Source organism: Tauraco erythrolophus, chromosome 12 (genome assembly GCF_009769465.1).
Source record: "Tauraco erythrolophus isolate bTauEry1 chromosome 12, bTauEry1.pri, whole genome shotgun sequence".
Taxonomy (NCBI): Eukaryota; Metazoa; Chordata; class Aves; order Musophagiformes; family Musophagidae; genus Tauraco; species Tauraco erythrolophus.
In genome coordinates, this window is record NC_141476.1 from 2,225,339 (window position 1) to 2,246,758 (window position 21,420).

The 21,420-nt window shown below is 41.4% G+C and overlaps 1 protein-coding gene across 1 annotated transcript in view; it reads left to right on the plus strand.

Annotated features, from left to right (window-relative positions):
* Positions 1-21,420, plus strand: part of LOC147527958 (uncharacterized) — a 119,462-nt gene that overhangs the window by 17,159 nt on the left and 80,883 nt on the right. Inside the window, exon 3 of the mRNA XM_086619068.1 lies at positions 6,726-6,941. Coding sequence (XP_086475194.1) covers positions 6,771-6,941 — 171 coding nt within the window. The 5' untranslated portion in view covers positions 6,726-6,770. The remainder of the gene's footprint in view (positions 1-6,725; positions 6,942-21,420) is intronic.

The following is a 21,420-nucleotide window of genomic DNA, read 5'->3' on the forward strand; positions in this document are numbered from 1 at the left end:
AACTCAGGTGATTTCTTTGCAGATAATGGGGTGAATTTATTTTTCCAGCTAGCCATGTTTCCTTGAGATTTTTATCTGGTAACTGTGCTTGTCTGCAGTGTGCAGGTTGATGGTGAACTGATCCTGCTCGGCGTGTGATGCCTGTCAGGATCATGGGATTTGAAGGTACGACACGCACTGGTTTTTCAGATATTACCTTCAGGAATCCCAGTGCCCTGAAACACAGAAATGAGAGATACTAAACACATATGCGAGTTTACAAATGCAGCGTGGGAGTATCAACCAGCCGTGCAGTGAGGGTATTGTGAGATGGTTTTCTGTAGCTTGGTTAAGTATCCAGATATATCTAAATCTTCACAAACTAATATATTAAGCCTCCTTCCTAACCCCTGAAGTACAGAATGAGAGCAGTGAAGGAGGAGCGATTAAAGTAGAGACAAAAATATCTACTTGTCACAGAAAGGGTTCAATAATTTTTTTTCTTTGCTAAAGGGGGGAAAAAAAAAGAGGATGTAAGCTCAGGTGCTAACTTTAAATTAGCTTAACTTGCTGATGCTTTAAGACTGGGGATTAGTGAATTTAATTACGGGAGCCAGGAAGCACATTAAGATAACGTGGGGCCTTAAACTAAAACCCACAAAGCAATGAAATTAAAGTTGGTGGTTTGTGTTCCATCTTGACAACGTCCTGTTCTTATCTCACTGCATCGCAGGAGGCCCTTCCTGTTCCTCTTGCCGTATGCTTTCAGGTGCTTTTTATTTTTTCTCCCCTCCTTTTTTTTTTTTTTCCAATGAATGAGTGACCTTTATGAGCTTCTGATGGTGCAGGGAATGATCTGCTTGATTGCCATGATGGTAGAGGGACTGAAATCTGTTTTAGCAGCTGGCACAGTCGGGTAGGGCAGGTTCTTGTTCTGCGTGGTGGTGCTGCAGCCGAAGGCACTCCTCAGCTTCCCACCAGGATTCCAAAGCACCGACTTCAGTCGGATCGCGAGGGCTCCGGCAAAGAACGTTGGGCTTCCTGGTGAAGACAGGTTATTGTTAGCAGAATGCTGACACAGCGTGTGAGGAAAATCCTCCTCTGCTCCTACCTTCCTCTTCAACCTGGTCTACTATTAATTATTGAGTTTTGTATCTGGACTTTGTGGTTACTTTTTATTTTTTGAGAGAGAGACTCAAAATTACACCCTTTTAAGACCCTTTTGTGATGAGTCCTAATTCTTAGTCTGTTTGCTGACAAATTCTGCAAAATTGACCTTCCTCTTGCCTACAGGGGATGATGTTTTTTTCTTTCAGTTGCTGTTATGGAAGTTGCATGCCCTTTACCATGTATTTTTAAGTTAAAAATTATTTTTTTGGTAGAACATAAGATTGTTTTGAAAAAGGAAACCAATTTACTTGCCTTGGGTTATGTAATCTTTTCCTGGCCTTTCTGTCACTTAAAGGGATTTTTTTTGGTATTTACTATTTGTCTTTATCTGATGAAAATGCAGGAACCTTTAAAAAAGACTGATTTAGAAGTAGTGTGCTCTCCTGCTTCCAACCAAAGGAGCTGGGAATGTTACATCTGTGAATCTGGAAAGGTTTTGAGGAAAGGAGAGGTCTGAGTCCCCTTGAAAGACTTAAATCAAAGAGCATGAGTGTCAGAGAAATCTATAAGATAAATATTATCTTGGGTAATATCATGTTGTTAATGTGATATTATTAATGCATAATATCAAATTGTTGGATGTGATCTCTAAGGTTCCTTTTCAGTATTTATGAAATCTCTAATAAATCAATAAGATAAATGCTTGAGACACATACTAAACAAAAAAAGTATGCACAGCCTTGTGAGTGTTGGTACCGTACTGAGGAAAGGAGCAAATCTCAGGACTTCTTGTGTTTATCTTCATTATTAATTATTAGTCCTTAAGCACTTCCATGAAGCTTTCACAATTCCCAATATTTCACAATTTCCCAGTATTCCACAAGATGTAAGAGATCAAAGAAACCACTGCTCAGATTAGAGCCTTTGTATTTGAATCATTTGGCCCAAAACACGTTTTCAGGGGGAAAAAACCAAAAAGCTTAAACCAACTCTTTACAGCAATCGGTGCATTATGGTCGTCTGAATCTCTGTAGGGAAGAAATGTGTGCAACTAAGTAAATAAAAAATAGTTACTTACACCACTGGTAAATGAGCAGTGTCATAAAGATACCTCCGTCTTCATCGTGTTAAATTATTTAAAAAATACAGGAAATAGACTGAAACTTAGAAAATAATGCTACTTCTTGCTGCAAACCTTTTCTGGTTTTGTGGCTCTGAGTTTAGCAGCCCTCTTACCCCCAGCGTAGTCTCAGCTTTATGTCAGTTTATGGATCATTGGAAGATAATTGTGTTATTTTCTGTTGAACCATTAGTAAATAAAATGTCAGGATTTTTCTGGTGCTGTTAAGTCCAGTATCCAGCTGATGCATCGGTTTCTGTGAAGTGCCTTGACATCTTATTCTTTGTTCTGGTGTTTTATTTCCATGTTGGTTTGAATTGTTAATCCTGACCCTATTTTTCACAAAGTGAAAATAATAATTTAAAATGTGTACTTAATAGTGATTTTTCTTACGTCTTCCATACCCCTTCTGAAAGTGTGGTTTAGAAAGAAAACAGACAGACCTCTTGAGCTCAGTTGATGTGTGTTTTCTTCAAACCACCCAAGATTCCATACCTTGTATGCCAAAACAGCACTCTTGTTGCAGGTACCAGCAGGGTCCGTTCTGGAGAGGCAGCTGGAAATTCAAACCCTCTTCCCCAGTTTGGCTCATGTGAAATTTATAGTTGGGGGTAACAGATCTTTAGAGTGACCTGGGAATTCAAGAGACTTCACCTGCATTACGTACTGTCCTTCAGTTTTCTGGGTCACGCAGCAATATCTGTACCAGTGTTTGTAGAAGGGTGTCAGTCCACCTGCAGAAGGAAAGAATTTACCTGTTCCCTAATAAAGTGACCTGACATGTGGCATTTAGAGGCCTTTGAGTCCTAACAAACCTGATTGAGTTGTGACACTAGAAATTGGAGAGTTAAGTGGAAACTTGGGACAGACCCACCTTGTGGTAAGGTGGGAAATGTTGCATTATCTTGACATCAACTTCTGAGTTGTTACAGGATCTTGCAAATAAGTTCAGAGCCAATACTGGTCTCTTTAGTCTTCCAAAGACACATCATTTTAAAACCTTCTTTCCCCATGTTGTTTGCTAAACTCTTCTTGTTATTCTTTGCTTAGCACCAATCTGTTCGTTTTAAATAATTCATTTCAACAAACATTTTATTCCCTTTCTGCTTGGTGTCTTCTAAGGACCTTGTGGTCACTACATGGTATGCAGCTTTATTCTCTTGGTATGCAAATTTATTCTCTGTTTTAACTGCATGTTTCAGGGTAATTCTCTTGGTTTTTGTTTTATTTTGTTCCAGATAATTAAAAAGTGTAGAATAGCTCAGTAGTTAAGGTGATTGTGACAAAAACACGTGGGTCATTCAAAAAACTAATTAGTCAGCCTGGCAGGGAGTATGGTATAGTGGAGGGATTGTCCCACGCTGGGCCAAGTGGCTTTCATTCTTCCTAGAAGCACTCCTGATTTTCACTGTGAGTATTAAATGAGGCAGTTAGAGAGTGGGGTTTCTGTGTTTCAAGCTTGTTTTGAGATGGTCGTGGTTCAGGGACAGTGCAATTTGAGAATGAACAGGTACTTAACGCAGGATACACCACAAAGTAGAAAAAGTAAATTTTCCTGAAAATAGCGTGTACAGCATCTCACTCCTTGAAAAAATTTTACTCCCTAATTAAAAACACAGTTAAAAATGCCCCTTCAAAGCTTAATAAGTTATGTTTTAAATCACTGTATTTTTAGTATTCAGACATCCCAGCAGCGTAGCAAATGGCTAATAGAGCAGTTTTGGCAGACAGGCTGTTTGCAGATACCTGGTCTCCATCAGCATGGTTGTTCGTGCTGGTCCTCACTGGTATATTCACATCCTGTTGTCTGAGTTCCTGTTGGGATCTTTTTCAGTCTCGACTATTGCCATTTTCAATATTTGGAAGAGTTTGTGTCCCGTTTCGCCCCCTCTCCTTGCCCCAGCCAGCCCCTGCTGGGGTCCCCCTACACCGCAGCCGCCGGCTCAGGCTGACCCACTGGGACGTGGGTGATCCTTCGTTTTCACATGGAGTTTGCGTGTGTGCCAAGTAGTTTCTTTATGAAAAATCCTTGAATTCCAAGGATGCTGTTCACAGTAATTGCACTTCAGGAAGAAAAAAGGCATTGCAATTTTGTTATTTACAGTGCTCTGTGCACTGCATCTTTTGTAACAATCAACACTCAACCACTTATGTTAATCCTTAGCAATGCTTTTTCCTGTTACTTTTTTTTTTGAGTGTTCCCCTTGGTCCTTGGTCTCCATGGACTTTTAAATCTGTGAAAAGTTCCGTGTAAAGTAATTAAAGGCAAGGATGATTAGAGGCAGAAAAGGGTGATGTTTTAACAAGGCACTTCTTTTAATCTGCAAAAAAATCCAGATAGTAAAGCTTTTGGGTAAAGGAGAAAATAATACCACTAATCAATGAATCACTTGTTTCTCTGCCACTTCTCTGGGGGTGAGATGAGTTGCCCAACTCTTTCCTGTCCTATTTTTTTTATTTGAGGTCATTGACCTAATGACTGTTAGACCTTTACGTGATCCTGTTTTTAAAATAACCCAGGGATAAGCCATTTCTCTTTTTGGGGTAATAAATTGCTAGAAAGAGCAAGTCACAGAGTGTGGCGAAGCATTGCAGCAGTGTGCTGAGGTGAGAACAAGAAGCAGTGGCTGTTTTGATGTTATAAATAACTTCTGTACTTGACCTTCTGTTTATTGCATTGTAAAACAATTTAGAAGTGCCTGGCTAAATAAAAGACAATAATAGTGTCAGTGGTGGGACAGTGCAGCGTGCAGCACAGATCTTGAAGAGGCAAGATGAAGCTATTTGAAGTGCAAGACACTTTTTACAAGTTTTTGGGTGGGAAGATTTCAATGCAGCAAGTCACAATATCGTGATGGTCTTTTGAGCTGATAGGAGGAGTAATGTGGCCCTGATTCAGCCACGTGTATGCCCGCTGTGATATAACTGGTTTGCAGTACTTGTGAATAGTTTAATTTATTAAAAATTTGCTTAATATTTATTAAAACATGTAGTAGTGCTAGGTATTTTTTTGAAATTCACTATGAATAGCCAAAAAATCTGTCACAGACCTTTGTGATTAGCAATTGGTCCTGCAATACTCTTTTGTTTTCACTTTCTCATTTCACAGTCTTACTTATTAAAAATCCAGTAACGTGTAACTGGTTTGCGAAACCATCTGCAGTAGTTCCTTGGCTGTATTCAGTGCTCCATCCAAACGCATCTCCTGTTATTTGTTCTATAGATATTGGTGAGCCCTGCGTTACAGCCCTCAGTATTTTCTTGGGGCAAGATAGTAAACATGCCAGAAATACTATTTATTCTGCGGCGGTCGTAAGTTCTGGCAAGTGTTTTTTCAGCTGGGGAAAGGTGAAGTGGTAATGTCTGTTCCTTTTCCAGCAGGCTAGCGGCCGTGCCATTTATCTATCATGTAGGTGCTGGGCTCGACCTTTCCCTCTGGCAGAGCAGTTGTAAGCTAGTTCGTGTGTGTGACTCCCCAGCTGCTGGGCTGTCTGGGCAGGTGAGACCCTCGTGCAGTTGGAATTGTGCTCGGTGGGAAGTCCTACATCCCTGGAGCAGGACTGAGGCTGCTCCATAGGTGTTACCTACGCCTCTGATGCTCAGGAGTATTTTATGAGAAGTGAAGCGGTGCAGATGTAAGAGCAGAGAACTTTCGGGTTTAGGTTGAAAAGCTGTTCTTCTAGCAGAGGAGGAACACTTTTCACACTTCAGATGAATGTCTTGTCGAACAGCCCAGTGGTCAAGAGGCAGATGGTACCATTTCATGCATTTCAAGCCGGATCTCGTCATTCCCTTTACTTATTTGAAACAAAACCCCCAAAAAAACAACCAAAAAAATCCCTCCTGGTCACTGGGCTCCTGTTTTGTGCTGTCAAGTGGAAAATGGCTTTGAATGTGCCTTATTTGGTGGTCTCCAAACAACTGTCCTTAGTAGTTAACAGCAGTCCTACTTGGCGCTTTCAGCTATCCATGCTCAGGGTATTTCCCTGGACTTTTCTCTGGATATTGAAATGCCTGAGTTAGCCATAGTTGAAGGCTGATAGCTAATTTCGAATTATGTTTACAGCAAATTTTAGCTTTCCAGTAAAATACAAAGCTTGAAAGAAAGGGGCTAAGCATGCCAAGGGAGTGGGTTAAGATATGTTGGGCTGTGGCACTGGTACTGTCTCCCATAGTGGATTTAAAGTTCTTTCTTGTGGCAGCAGATTTGGCAGCTGTGGCTGCTTAACCTTGGGTGTGTTTGCCTACTTGTGCAGAGCATTTGTTAGGGGTCATCCTGTGTGCCAGAAACCTTTCAAAACTGCTTCCTGAAATTAGACTCACCATACAGGTTTTGTCTAGTATAGTCTGTTTTAGAGCACATCTTCCAGCTTTCCTTTTTTCCTGTATAAATTCTTTGCTTTCAGGCAGAGGAAGCCTCGTATGTGAGATTTAAGGTTGACTTCTAACAATTTTGTACCAGTTGTGTTTACCTTGTCCTGCTAAACGCCCTTCTCTGATTTCCTGCCTGTTGCAGTGCTCACGGACTCATGGAGACACGGGTGGGAGATCCCCTCTGCCAATGTCCAACCATCCAGCACCGCCGCCTGTCTCCCGCAGCGGGCAGCAGCGGATGCCTCTGGAATTCAGAACAGGGCAGGCACCCCTGGCTCTTTCCTCAAAGCGCCCTCCCAGCCTTCAGCAGCTTGTAGCTTCCCATCTTCCTGCGGCAGATGTGCTCCCAGGAGGCAAGGTGGGTTGCTACTTGTCATCTTCAGTGGCAGCAAAAGAAACTGCTCGTACGGAGCGTGCAGAAAACCTACGTTTTCCCACTGCAACATCATCATCTACATAGCACACTGTGCCTCCCGTGTCCTTTCTCTGGATGGCAGGTTACAGATAACACATTGCTGAGCCTCTTTTTCTGTAGTTTAGGATGGTTATTTATTGATCTGGTTTTGGCAGTTGGTAAAATGCCAGCTTTTAGTATTAGCTACTGGCCTTGTTTAATTTAAACGTTATAAAATTGTTTTGTTTCTCCTCAAGGCTAAGAATGTGTAAATGTTTCTCCTAGAATGGTTTAGAACAACCTAAAAAAGAACCTTAAAACTCTCATTGTACAGATTTTGCAAAGGGCACATGAAAGATTCCCTCACCCATCCTTCTTCCAGCATTTGAAAAAGAAACCTTTTAAAGCCAGTGACCTGTCTGTAGCAGCGCTGGGAGGGAGGCAGGCAGGGGAGAAGAGGCGTGATGACATTCAGAATTCCTGCAGATATAAGTGAATAGTAAAAAACTAACAACCCCAACAAAATTTTTACCCAACTCTTGTTTTTTTCAAGTCTTGCAACAAAATAGAACATTGTATCTCCTTAGAAAGTAGAATATAAATATTTTTCCTATGAATATCTGGATACTAATTGATCTTGTAGTAAGTAAAAAGATGCAGGAGAACATCTGGGCTGGGGATTGTTTTCCTGCCAGGGAAGTGTTGGAGAGCACTGCAGGGTTTCTTGTACCAGCTGAGAAATGGAGACAGATGTGGCGAGAGTCACAGAACCCATTAACAGCCAACCTTGCCGTGTTATTAACGTGCAGTTGCCACGTGCAGGTGTCTGTATTGATAAAGGGAACATGTGCAGAATGTTTTAATAAAATATGCTGACCCTTATTGCTGTCCACAGGTTTGTTTGTAGGAGTCTCCCAGGAGAGTTTCAGGAGGGTCACTTTTCAGGGCTGACACATGACTCAGCAGTTCTTCTAGATGAGAACCTTGAGAATGTTTTGTGGTTAGTTAATTACATTGTCATTTTAAGTTGTCCATCTATTCTGCTTCTGTTTCCCTAGTATTCATTCTGCATTTTCTTTCTCGTGAAATTGTCATTTAAATTTTTGTTGTCTCCTTGGTATCCAGTTAGATTGATTCATTCCTGTTCTAGTGAGAAGACTCCTAGCAGAGCTGTGTAGAATTTATTCCCTTGTAGCCTTGCTGAAGGCTTCTCCCAGTTTAGTCTGACCTGTTCCCTGAAGAAACTAAGAATTTATAATTTTAAAACCAGAGGAAACAGCTGTGGTAATGGTATCTGACCATTTGTGTCACAGAAGCCATTACCAGTGGGTTAAATAATTGCCTTGTTTGTGTCCTGTTGGAAAACTGCCATATTGTATGGATCAAAAATTACTGGTGAAGAAGTGGAGAGTAAAGGGCTTGAGAACAATTGTTTAGATAATGTATTCATGTTATTCATTATTTAAACTTTGGTTTGGACTTTTCTGTCATTATATCTGGAATAGTTGACTTCTGTAATCCCAAACTGGGTAATAGAAGATTAACCAGTTGTCAAGAGCATAAACTTTGGGAAACAAAAGTAGGTTGCGACAATGTTGAGAGGACATGGCGCACTTGAATTTCCTGGTGTTTCTGATAGTGATGGACAGCTTTTTGTAGCCAGTTGTGCGTTTATGGTGTCAGTTTAACTTGGAGAGCTCCATGTAGGTAACTGAGGAGGACCTTGCTGCAATATCCGTTAGCTTCAGTAATTTTGCATAATGTGGGTCCTCCCAAATAGTTAAAGCAAGTAATAGAATACGCTCATCCATATTCTTTCTGCACTTGTAATAGAGATATAACATTGATGGCTTTCATTTTAATAAATTATCTAGCTAGTATTTGCAGTGAGTTGCTTATGCAATTAAAAGTCCAGTCTATTTCAGCTTCCATGTATGAAAGATCCCAGTAAATCAGCCTGTTCCTCTCTGTCTTGTGATGCTTCGTGTTTCTCTCGGTGAGGTTAGTTGTAGATTCCATTTGGGTTTTACTGCTGAAGAATGGCACTGCTTCGATGGCGTGTAACAGCCTTAGAAGCAGATTGTGAAAGCTGGGTTCCTTCTGCTTTATTTTGGTTTTAATTTGCTGGGCATTTTGCTTGTCTCTAAAGCCCACAAAAATGGCACTGTAATTCTTTATGTAGAAAATACTGGCACCAGATCTAACGTTAGCCTTTTCATTGCTCACCTTTTATGGAAGTAATCAGACAGACCCAGAGAAAAGGGGTTGAATAAGGTACAGTAGCAGATTTCAGCTGGGTCTAAACAGATGGAAGCAGGAAACGAGAAATAGTGACAAATATCACATGCCTTGTATTTGTAATAAATTCATCTGAACGCTGAATTACTGCATGTATGTGCAAAAATCAGTTCTCATCTAATTTTCGGAGCACAATTTGATTGATGTTTGGCATCTATATATCCTTTGGCTTGTCCCCTGTGGCAGTAGGCATATAACATATTTTTTTATAGAGCTCTGTTTGCTTTTGTGTATTTCTTTTCAGGAATTAAGTTTTTAAATTTCTTATCTCCTAAGAATTTTTTTAGTTTTAGTTCTCTCTTGTCTAATCCGTGCTTCTTTGCTGCCAATGTTATCACTGCTATTCGTAGGCAAGAAAGGAGTTTCACTGATGCCATGATAGAAAGGGTGAAAGATCAAACTAATTCATTCAGTCTTGCATCCTGTCACACCAGTATCAGGGAAAACAAGGGTATTATGACCAGTACTACAGAGTCCAGGAGTAACAGCCCAAAAGCTTGGTTTGATTCCTAAGGCTGTAACACAAGGACCTGCAAAATTGTGGCTTCCAGAACTGCTTGTTAGAGATATAACAATTGAAATTCAGTAGTGCTAATCAAGGTCAAGAGTAAAGTCTTCTCATTCTGTATATCACAAGCAGCAAAATATTAATTGGAAAGAAAAATCATGGCCGTAGAAGAAAACCAAAAATAACACGAATTAGAGGTAGTATCTGTTGCAAGCAGTGCGTAGTTATTCAAAAGCAGTATTTGCCCAAAGTCATCTACTGAGACAAAGCAGCCTGCCTGGGTTGTGACCCACCAGAATTGGTAGCACAGCACAGATCTGAGTAGGGATGAAGACACGCTTTGAAACTGGTTGTATTAGCTGAGTATGTTAATGTAGCCCTAAAGGATTTTCATGGAAGACATTTTTCATTCAGTCAGTTATCATTGCTGAAGTACCCAGTGATGAGAGAGAGGGATGTCAGCTCCAGCAAACGAGGAGGTCTGGAGGAGCACTGATGGAATTATCCACATGGAGCTTCTCAGCTGCTGCCTCAGCAAAGCAGCTCCAGCAAAGGATGGTGTTTAAAGTTGATAGAAGGAAAATAAATGGCCAAGGTATACGTATGGTGCCCCACTGCAACCCCAGGGCCTTGTACTGGTGGGGCAGCTCTCCAAATGTGTGTTCTCTGACTTCTTTAAAAGATCTCAGGTGGAGCTGGAAAGCCACTGAGATCTAAACCATGAGTTAAGAATGAGAAACCATGAGTTCTGGTTCAGGCCTTGCCCCGGGAAGAAGTCGGTGGTCTAACGTGACCAACCCAGCATGATGAGTGTCAGAGTGGGTGTGCTCTGCTGCCTGCTGAGTGCAAGGGTATGGTTGTGTAGCGGGAAATTTAGGTGATAAAATAGCACAGTTTATTCAGAATCAATTAATTCTACGTTTTGTTGGTACAAAGTGAAGAATATTGCACAACAGGATCACGTATTCATACAAATAAGATTTTAAATTATTTTTCTCCTTATGCCACCTGTTCTAGCAGCTAAAAATAACGTCCAATTTTGTATTGCATTATTACTTGAAAATGGAAACAAATGAAAGAAAGCTGCGTAGCAGTCGTTTTCATTCCGTGCGATCCATTCCCGTGGCAGGTCTCTATTAGTCATGATCAGTGGCAGTGCAGGCAGGGCTGCTGCTGCTTGTGCTTGTGGGCAAACGTTTGCTTTGTAGCTCATTGATTCAGGGAAATCGTGATGGAACTGGGACTGTGCTGGCTCCTGTGACTATTTGCTTACCTTCAGTTTGCAGGGGCTGATTGAATCTGACGATGAACAGCGTAATATTTCCAGAAGTAGTATTGGATTCATAAATCTTCAGTTAGTCCCTCTCTTAAAATTTTGTGTTCTGTAAAGAAAACATTGTAGATGGGGTAACCAAAATGTGGAACAACTTGTTCAATCATCCCTTCCACTGTTTTTTCTGGTACTGAATTATCCTTTCCTATAGTAGTGTCCGTGTCTCCATGTTACGTGACTCACCAACCTGGGGATGTTACCATTAAGGTGCAGAATTACTGTCAGCATAATTTTGGATAGAAGTAAGACACGCACTCTGCCTTCCAAAAATCAAAATAGTTCCTTGCTCCGAGTGGTTGTTGGAGGTTTTTCTGTGGATTTAATTACCAATATGGCAATTCTCGGGTCACTTCTTGAGTTGCTGTTACATTCTTGACTCGGCATATTGGCGGTTGATGCCCGTTTTACAGATGCATAGTTATAAGAAGTTATTTAAAGGCTGATGTTGGCATATTGGAAAAAAAAAACCAAACATACACCTGTGTGTAAGTGCTGAGTACTGAAGAATAACACTTTGCAAACCTGTGTCGGTGAGTGGCTGGTCTGTCGATGGTAGGTTAGATACAACCTTACAAGAAACTGGGTAGTTAGGTGTGAACTTACCTTGCAGCTGGGACTGGTGATTGTAATAGCTAGCAATTAATTCATGTAGCAGAGAGAAGTGCAAGAAGAGGAAGATTAGGAGCCAGTGTTATGTGAGATGAAGTCAGGTCATACTTCCAGGCAGATGGCTTGTAGGGGAACTTGTAGGAACAGCCAGATCAGTTTAGAAATCCCCAGACAGGTATACAGTGAGGTTTGAATTCCTGTACTGGCTTTTATACATAGGAAGAATAAACCTGAAGGATTTAGAAAAGAATCTTTGTCTTTCCACCTTCTAAAAGGTAATTAGACCAATAGTCTTCAAAAATTAATGACTTTAATAAAATAATATATCTAGTTTTATGGTTATTAATCCTGTAATTACTCATGGTGTGAATGATTTTTATTCTAGGTGCGTACAAGGAGGAGGACTGGTTGTGTACGAATGTTTTGGAATTAGTGCAGTGAGAGTATAGCTACAACAGAAGCTAGAAATGTTTCGTGGTTGATCTAACACTCCAGTTAATACGATGCAGTGTTGGGTATGAACCATCCCGTTCTTCTATTAAAAATGCAATGTGCTGAGCATCACTTCTGTACCTTCTTAAATCGTTGCAATTTCTTGGCAGGGCTGGTACTGGATTCTTTGTCAAACTAGAGGTTTATCAGTGCTGAAGTTTACGTAATAATGCTCCTTCTTGTATGTATTTGGTGTCTTGATCTGAGAAGTTCCTTTGCAAAAGATGACAAGTCCAAGGCTAATATTTCCTGGAAATATTAATGCGTGCGTTCTTCTAGACTATGCTTTTATTGTGCCTTGTTAATATGATGAAATGGAAATTTTCTATTGTCTGTTTTAGAGACAAAATCTTGTTTAGAGGACCTGTAGCAGCTAAGTCTTGTGGATAATTAATAAAGGAACAGATTTGTCTGATGTTCTGCTCAGAGACCATATGCCTGCAAGAGACAGGAGTTGGGAAGGACAAAAATTAGGGGACTTCTACTTCTCTAAAGTTTCTGAAGATGTTGTAGATTTGAAAGCGAAGTTCTAACTGCAATAGTACAAGCAGCAAAAGGAACTGAATCAATAGGTGGGCTGACGTGAGAAGAATTTGTCTTAGCTTCTCAAGGTCACTAACTTTGGATTAGTACTTCCACATCTCTGACTTGTGGGCTCTGTTGCATCCAGCTCTAGGTCTTGTAGCCTTTACTACCACAGATAGATGGTACCCATGAGTTTTATGTAGTCATGTGGATAAGGATGTTCCATTTACTGTCCTTAATGTTGGACTCGGGCACTTGAACAACCTTGGCCTGTAGCTCTAGTGGTGTAAAAGCTGCTGTACGCAAGCAGGAAAGCAAAGGCAGGCCCTCCTTTCTCAGTGTGCTGCCTTCAGTGTCACATCAGGATCAGGTCATGTGTGTGCTCCTGGAGGACCTGTGTGCCCCATCACCTTGCAGGTGCTCGTCGAGTTACCCCAATCAATAGCCCCTGCCATTATGTGGCCTTGTAATGGGAGAGAGAGTGGTCTCGGGAGACTTACGGCAGAAGATTTTCCATCTTGTGGTCTGTGTTTCTAATCTAACACCTGTTTTGGTGATGGAAAAGTTGTCAACATTATGGTAACCTTTTGTACTGCCTGCTCTTGTCCTGCCTGAGCCAGCAAAATAAGAACTTGCTTTGTACCAATTCGCTGGAGAACAGCAGAGCAAACCTCATGCTTTTTTTTACTCTTAAGAAAAATGCAACCCAATAATCCCCTTCATACTGTTTTGAAAACATGGAACTCTTTTTATAGTAAAATTCTGTGTATGAGCTGCATTAAAAACAGTGTATTGCTTTAAAATACAGTCCTCCAAATCTCTTAGAAGGTATTCAACACTGCAGCCTTAGTTTATCTCTCTTCAGATGATATTCGATTTTCTGGCATCTGCTGCCGAGCGTTCAGAGCAATGAATCACTTTCATCTGGCACGGGGCAGACAGCGTGCGCATGCGTGCTGCTGCGGCCTCCTGCACGGCAAACCAGGAATGAGAAGGTCAGTTTAGGATGTGGAGTTTTCCAGAAGTGTGTGCGTGCTTCTGTTGAAAATATTCCACTTAGGTGGAAATTTTTTTTTTTCCTTTCTCCCCTTGTTGAAACAAGGCAGCTCATCAAAATCCAGCATATGCTATAGGAAGTATCTAAGTTAATTTCTTAAATCAAAGGTTGATGCATATAAAAAAATCTCAAAGGTCTTATTTTCACCTAATTTAGCTTTTCCAGTCTGAAAAGGACCTTTTGTTCAAGCTTTAAGCTAGCTGTAATACAGATGGTTTGGAAGCGTGTCATGGGAACGAACCTTTTTGACTCATCTTCATATCTGTTTTCCTTTGGGTTTAACATGCTTTTCTTTCCCCTGCTAGTTTGTTAAAAATTAGAAATTGTCTCTCTCATTTTCCCATTTTTGTGACAGAGATTCTTTTGAATAGTCCTCCTATAAATGATTTAGTAAAGAAAGTCATCTCACTACAGTGAAGTAAAATGTTCCCATAACTTCCTTGAATGAAATCAGGCTTTGGCGTTGATGTTAATGGAAAAGAGAAGGGAATCGTAAACTCCCTTCTACTTGTGCCCAGCCTCCAAAAGGAAAGGTTTAAACTACGTATCCTTACCATTTTCAAGAATTTGAAAGGGCTTTTTTCCCCTGTTTGTCTCTCTCGACTCCTGTTCTTTTTCTATTTATCTGCAGTTGAGCATCCACCAAAACAAAGTTTTCGTGCCTGATGTTGAGGGTGGGATGGACTTCCTCTGAACAAAGCTTCGATGGCAAGAAATCCCCAGACAAGTAGGCCAGCAAAGGAAGCAGAAAAGCTCTGAGACTAAACAGAACACCAAAAATAACGTTTCTGGGTTCAGAGAAATAAGGCCGGGTCAGAACGTCTGTGTGGCACGTGGTTAGAGATGACAGTGCAGCAAATGAGAGCGGGGACTCTGCATGGCACTTGTGTGCTAGTTCTTCAATCCACATGGGAGGCAAACAGCAGACACTGCTGCAGTCCCAGTGCGTCCCGCCAGCGTTAAATAGGACGTTTCCCAGTAGGAGCAGAGCTGTGTCAGTCCCAGCTCGTGGATCGTTAAACTTCCGTCAGGCTCTGCAATTCGGGTGGTGTGTATCTTGGCAAAAGGACAGGCCTTACTCAAATGCCATCTGTAACAGCTTACAGACCTTTTTGTAATGTGCCCACTTTTGATCTGTCAAAGAAAGGAGCAATATTTTTGTAGTGGTAACTGGAATAATTTGAATGCCGGTCGGCACAGCAGAGCAATCTGTCACAGAGTGCGATGTTCAGAGATGTTCGAGGTCTGGTCTGAAGTCAGCAGGAGTTGCTGGTACGGTTTGGGTGTCAGTGAGCTACAGAAGAGGCCTGGGGACAGGGGCAGCAGTTGAGAAAGCAGCTTAAATCTACTTTCCAGATCCTGAAACTTGGATGTTCTTTTTTCATGAGCCTTCCTGCGATCTCACATGCTTGTTAGAACACTCGCAGGCTTAATGAGGGATGTTGGCATTGGAGGCTCAGGAAGGTCTGTGTAAAGGTCCCTCAGGCTGTGCTTGCTCCCGCGTTTGAGAAGGCAGCAGCACATGTCCATGCACCTTTGCTTCACGTGTTCTGTTCTAGCAGCATGCTCTATCCCAAATCCTGGAAATAATCAACGTTTACTAGGTGGTGTTCTAATACAGAAGTGTAAGGGCAGCATCTACACTCTGTTGGTCTTTTACTGTCACATTCACACTGGCTGGAAAATCTGAGAGTCACAAGAGTTAAATCGTAGATTCGAACTTGAATTGTAAACCTTCCAAATAAGAAACCAAATTGTATTTAATGAAGTACAGAATATTTTTGTTTTGACCTAAATAACACCTTTCTTTTGTTTGGAATCTGTTTCTCTCTATAGTTCCTTGGGAACCTAGTTTCGTGGGGAAAAAGGTGCTTATTTTTAAGTGTGGCACCTGTATTTCTTCTGGTTTTGTTGGTTGACTGTGCAGCTGAAAAAACGTTCTTTTATTGTTGTAGCAAAACCTGTGCAGCCCTTCCTTGCATCAGTAGTCACAAGGACAGCAGTGGAACAAATTCTCTGGGCATGAGTGTAAATCAAACGCAGATCCTTGATGACTGTACGATTATTCTAGCAGAAATTTAGTGCATCTTAAAGACTGAGCATGTGGGACTATCAATATCAATTAAATCAGTAGCTAAGACAGATGTGGATTTTATTTCAATTCCAAGATAATTTGAAATAAAAATATTGATTTTATTCAGTGGCCAAGACCTGCCAGTTGTGTTCAGAACATTTTTTTCTTACTTTGCTGAAATCCTTCGCATGCTGGTACATCCCAGCTACTGGCACGCTTCATTTTCGGTCTGGGTTTATAGTACCTGTTAAAATGTCAGATGAACTGTTTAAATAGAACATCATGAGGACATAAAATTTAGTGCTTACTGTCCTGATGATTTTGTGATGAATGATACATTGAGAAAAAGAGGGTAGGAAACAAGTAGAAAAGCAGGGATACATTTGGTACGGAGCAATAAAGTACTCTTGGCAATTATATTTTAATATGAGAAATGATTAATTTGTAAGAATAATTTCTTAATGATCATTAAGAATAGATACTGGATATTACAGGGATTACTTCTATCAAACAGTAACTGCAAAGTATAAAATTACGGAAACACTGATACTGTTCTATCTGTTCACCAATCTGTGCAACTTGTTATGCACAATAAGTCCAATATTATGAGGAGGGGAGAAAAAAAAGGGTAGGATGTGTTTTAAGATATTTTTGGGTACTGTGTGTTTAATATGAAGAATCTACCTCAGGAAAACCTTTGTTCAGTTATTAATTTAAACTTAGAATCCAAGCGAATCCAGCAGAACCACAAATACTGGATTTGGAATTAAGTTTGCTTAATTAATAGATCAACCTTTCTTAGAAAATAGTCTAATTTTTAGAAAAAAAAAAAGATGGATTACGAAGTCTCATTTTATTGCCAGTCTCATTTTTCTGCCTCACTCATATTCTACTGTTGTTTTAAAACAGAAACTCGTTTTGACAGTGTCAAACACCAGGGTTGATACTGGAATTAAATTGGATTTTAATTCTTCACTCTGCTGAAAGTTAGCAGATTTGTTTGTTCACCAGCCACTTGGTGTATGACCTTGAGCAAGGCAGCAGCAAGGACTAAATTTTTGGAAAAGTGCATTTACATTCTCTGCTGTGTGCCTTGTGGGTACTTGAATCAGGGTGCTGGAAAAACCCATTGGTTGGGCCTTGCTTCTATGAGAAATCAAGCCAAAATCTCATGAACGAAGAATCTCTTCTCTCTTGAGAAGAAGCCCAAACGCAATGTTCAGTAGATGGACTTCTGTTTCGAGGTTACATCCCAGAGTTTCTGTGGAGCTTGCAGAGTGGTGGTAGTGTCCTCAGCCCAACTGTGGGGCTGATTGCCGAGGAACCAAGGCAGAGACCTGCAGTGCAGAACTACAACTCGTTTCCACGTTGTAGTAGTGTTTAGCAGCTCCTGGTTTTCTCTTTTCTCCACCCAGTGCATCTTACAAGCAGGTGATCCTGCTCCTGAGGGAACTCGGTAGCACACATGAGCTGGATTCCCAGTTTAACCGAAGAGGAAATGAGTAGCAGTAACAAACACGATCTGTTGCACAATGGCCAAGCAATTTTGATGAAACACTCGTGTGAGTGAGACCTTGAGCTGAGCTCCGCAGCGTTCAGGTTCTCTGCCAGGAGCACACCGCAGCCTTGTGGTTTTAAAACGGGCAGTTTTAATGGAGCACGTGGGACTTAGCTCTGGGTACCTGGTGTGTCTGTCCAGCATGTCTCTGTAGAAATATACTTTCTTTCTTTCATCATGTTAAAGCTGAAGAAATTTCGTAGAGTTCCAAGGAGTGCAGTGGAGCGTGACTTGGTTAATCTCAGGAATGTTTTGAGAGTGCCAGGCCATTTCAGAGATTGGAAGTCCAGGAGCAGGTTACTCCCTTCCTGCAGCAGAAGATGCAGGGCACGGGCTGGTCATCTGTCCTTAATGCAATTAGCTAATGTGGATTTATTCACATCCTTTGCTGGATCAAGGCTAACATACCCTACGATGTATTAAAGAAATTCCCCAAGTTTGTGTCTGATGGAAATATAATCACTTCCCAATAAGGACTGTATTTATTTTTCTGCTGTCACTGGCCACTATAGCATCTCCTCCCTGTTCTCTTAAGCACTTGATGTGAAAATGTAGGCAAAAAGTATTGAAACAGGTAAGAGGCTTAGTTCTTAATTTACATTAACATGTGTCTCAGTTTATACGCCTTAGAAACAAAGGGATTTGCCAGCAACTTCCTACATCCACCGCAGGCACGAAGCTGGAAGGTAGTTCTATGCAAATTTGTCGTGCTTTCTGAAAACTGAAGTATAAAAATGGTAAATCCTGGTGTGGCAAGAAAAACGCCAGCAAAATAAAATCAAGAAAACGCCTCAAATGTTTTTACTTTTTCCATGACTATTTAAAATTTTGAAAACCAAGACTTGCATGCATTTTCTGCTTGTCTTGGGGACAGCCTGCGTCTCTAGTATTTAAAGCTTGTAACCAGTGGTTTTACTGAACAAAGAAAAGGGCTATCTTTTATTATTTTTTTTAATTATTTGCGGGTTTCTCAAATGAAGCAATTCATTCTAGTTCATAATTGCTCGAATAATCTCCCCTTGTTGGTTTCCAACAAAGCCACCTAGATTGACACTTCAACAAATGGCAAGTTCAGTGCAGAATAAAAGCCGGTGACAAAACCTGACTGCTTTGTGTGGAGGCGTGAGATTAATGGTTGAAATTATTTAGCTGCCACGCTTTGCCTCTTTGAAAGCCAGAGCACAGAGTAATACCCATCTGATTTTGGGAGAGCTTATTTTGCACCCTCCCACCTCACTGACTTGGTTCATTCTCTTTCTTTTGACTTTCTCTTGGCCGTAGGTCGCCCCTCCAATGGTTTATTTGGAGACGCTGGGCCTGGAGCATGGGAAGCCCCAGCACCCAAAGTGCGGCCGGCTGGGCAGCCTGGGGGGCTCTGCCCTCCCAGGGGTGCAGGGTGCAGTAGTGACGTGTTTTCAGAAGGATGTCAGAAAAATGAACCCCTCAGGGCCCACCGATGTGTGCAGCGTGTTGTCTCGGGAGGAATGGTGAGTGTTTATTGGGAATGCAGAACTCACTGGTGCAAGGAGACTCTCCTTACAGGTTGTCACTGAAGAAAACCACTGCCCCTTTTGGGAAGGGTTTTTGATTTACCTGTAATGATGTTTTTAAGGCTTTAAAGTAGTTACACTTCAAACTGTGAAAACATACACTAATGACAAAAGGAGTCATGGAGCTATTGGGCATGTATAGACATCTGTCCACAAACCTATTGACATCGATTCATAGAAAATCATAGAACGGTTTGGGTTGGAAGAGACCTCAAAGATCATCCAGTTCCAACCCCCCTGCCATGGCCAGGGACACTCTCCACTACACCAGGTTGCCCAAAGCCTCGTCCAACCTGGCCTTGAACACTTCCAGGGATGGGGCAGCCACAACTTCTCTGGGCAACCCGTTCCAGTGCCTCACCACCCTCAGAGTGAAAAATTTCTTCCTTATATCTAATCTAAATCTGCCCCCTCTCAGTTTAAAGCCATTGCCCCTTGTCCTCTCACTACATGTCCTTGTAAAAAGTCCCTCTCCAGCTTCCCTGTAGGCCCCTTTAGGCACTGGCAGGCTGCCATAAGATCACCCCGGAGCCTTCTCTTCTCCAGGCTGAACAGCCCCAACTCTCTCAGCCTGTCTCCATAGCAGAGGAGCTCCAGCCCTCTGATCATCTCCGTGGCCTCCTCTGGCCTCGCTCCAGCAGCTCCATGTCCTTCTTGTGCTGGGGACTCCAGAGCTGAACACAGTATTCCAGGTGGGATCTCATGGGAGCAGAGCAGATTCTTTGTAATTGCTTTTGTCCTTAAATCCTGAGGCTGCCTTAGTGGCTCGGGATCCTCTCTCTTGTGCCTTTGGGCATCCAGCAGCCTTCCTTAGAACCTCTCGTGCACACATGGATTGGGGTGTTGCTCTCGGGAACCCGCTGTCTGGTGGGTCTCCTTATTTTCATGCATGTGGAAGTAGCTGTTGCTGAATAACCTTTTGAAAAATTCTTGGAGAGTTAAATGTGGCTGAAAAATCCATAGCAGGCTATTGCAAGGACATAATAGAATATGGCACGAAAGTAAGACCTTCCTCCAGGGCTTTCTCACCTAATTATGTAGCAAACATGTAACTGTATCAGGGACTGTTGTTGAGCTTTTAAAAGTTCTATAGAAATGTTAGTATTTTCTGTTCCATTCATAGCAGATCAGGGTTTGTGTCTGGTTGCCAGTTTTATTGGCAGGTTTATTAACTTCCTTGCTACCATAGTTATAGCTTAGAAATAGACCTTATTTTTGTTTCCTCTTTAGTGTGAATTTTGTGGTGTGTTGTGTTTTGTTTGCTTTTTTTTTTTAAACCAGCTTTATTTATTTACTCACAAGTGTAGTGTCTTGGAATCCCCCGTGGGGCCAGCACCCTGTTGCATTAAGTGCTGTACGTTAAAGGAACTATATGTAGTGTAGTGAATAAACTTGCTTGAGGCATTGATAAAACTGAAACTTTTTTTTGGGGTTCAGTCTATTGCATATGTATTCTGCAGTCTGTCTAGTGAGGAAACATTAGATCTGATTTGTCAAGGTAGTTAAAGACAAGCTTAAATCTAAGCAGGTGAAAAATCCCCCTGATTTCCTCAAGCTGCTCATTTGTTGGAGATAGACAAGTGCTAATATGCAATGATTAATTGAGTTCATAATGTACAAATCATGCGTATACTGTTTTTGCAGGTGAATTTAAAAGACTGTCATACATTTCTGATAAATAATCTGGAAAAATTCTTAATCTCTTGTCTGGAGAGGCATGGATAACTCATTACCAGCAAAATCCCTGCTTATTCAGTGATGCCAGCAGTGTGGTTTGGGATTTTCAGTGTACTATCAAAGAGGTTTCAAGAATGAGTATACTGTCAGGGTGAAAGCTGACCATCGAGGGGCAAAATAATTACTTAATTGTTAAGGGGCAAAAAAAATACTTGAAATTAAAGGCTGTTGTAGTAGCTAGTACGGAAATTTTCATAGCGTTGTTTGATACACTAAAAGCTTAGTAATGAAGATGCTCCCAATAGAGCTGTTGTGTTCTGAGGAACTGGTTGTGTTTTCACTTAAAAGTTTTAACCATTATTAGGAGGTAAAAAACAGTTTCAGTGCCCTTAAAATAAGAAGCAAGCAGGAGCTGTGTGCCAGGCTTTCTGGCTTCCAGAAAGCTTGTAGGCACTTTGCAAGCAGGTGCAAAGTGTGTTTTGTGGAATGGGAACAGAGGCCTTGCAGTGGGCAGGAGATAAATACCGAGAAATGGTTTTCTTCTGCATCCTCCCCTGCAAGGAACTTGGTAATAATCAGTGCTGTAAGAAGCGTATTGTCTGCCTGCACTGGGATGGGGAGCAGGGTGTGTTCGAGGGAGTGATAACAAAAAATTAGTTCCCACTACCAAGGGAATGATGACAAAACTGCCTGAGGTTATTTCCCTCCTGATGGTTGCCACAAAAGTTGTAGATTCTAGGTTTGTTACGCAGCTCCACAAAT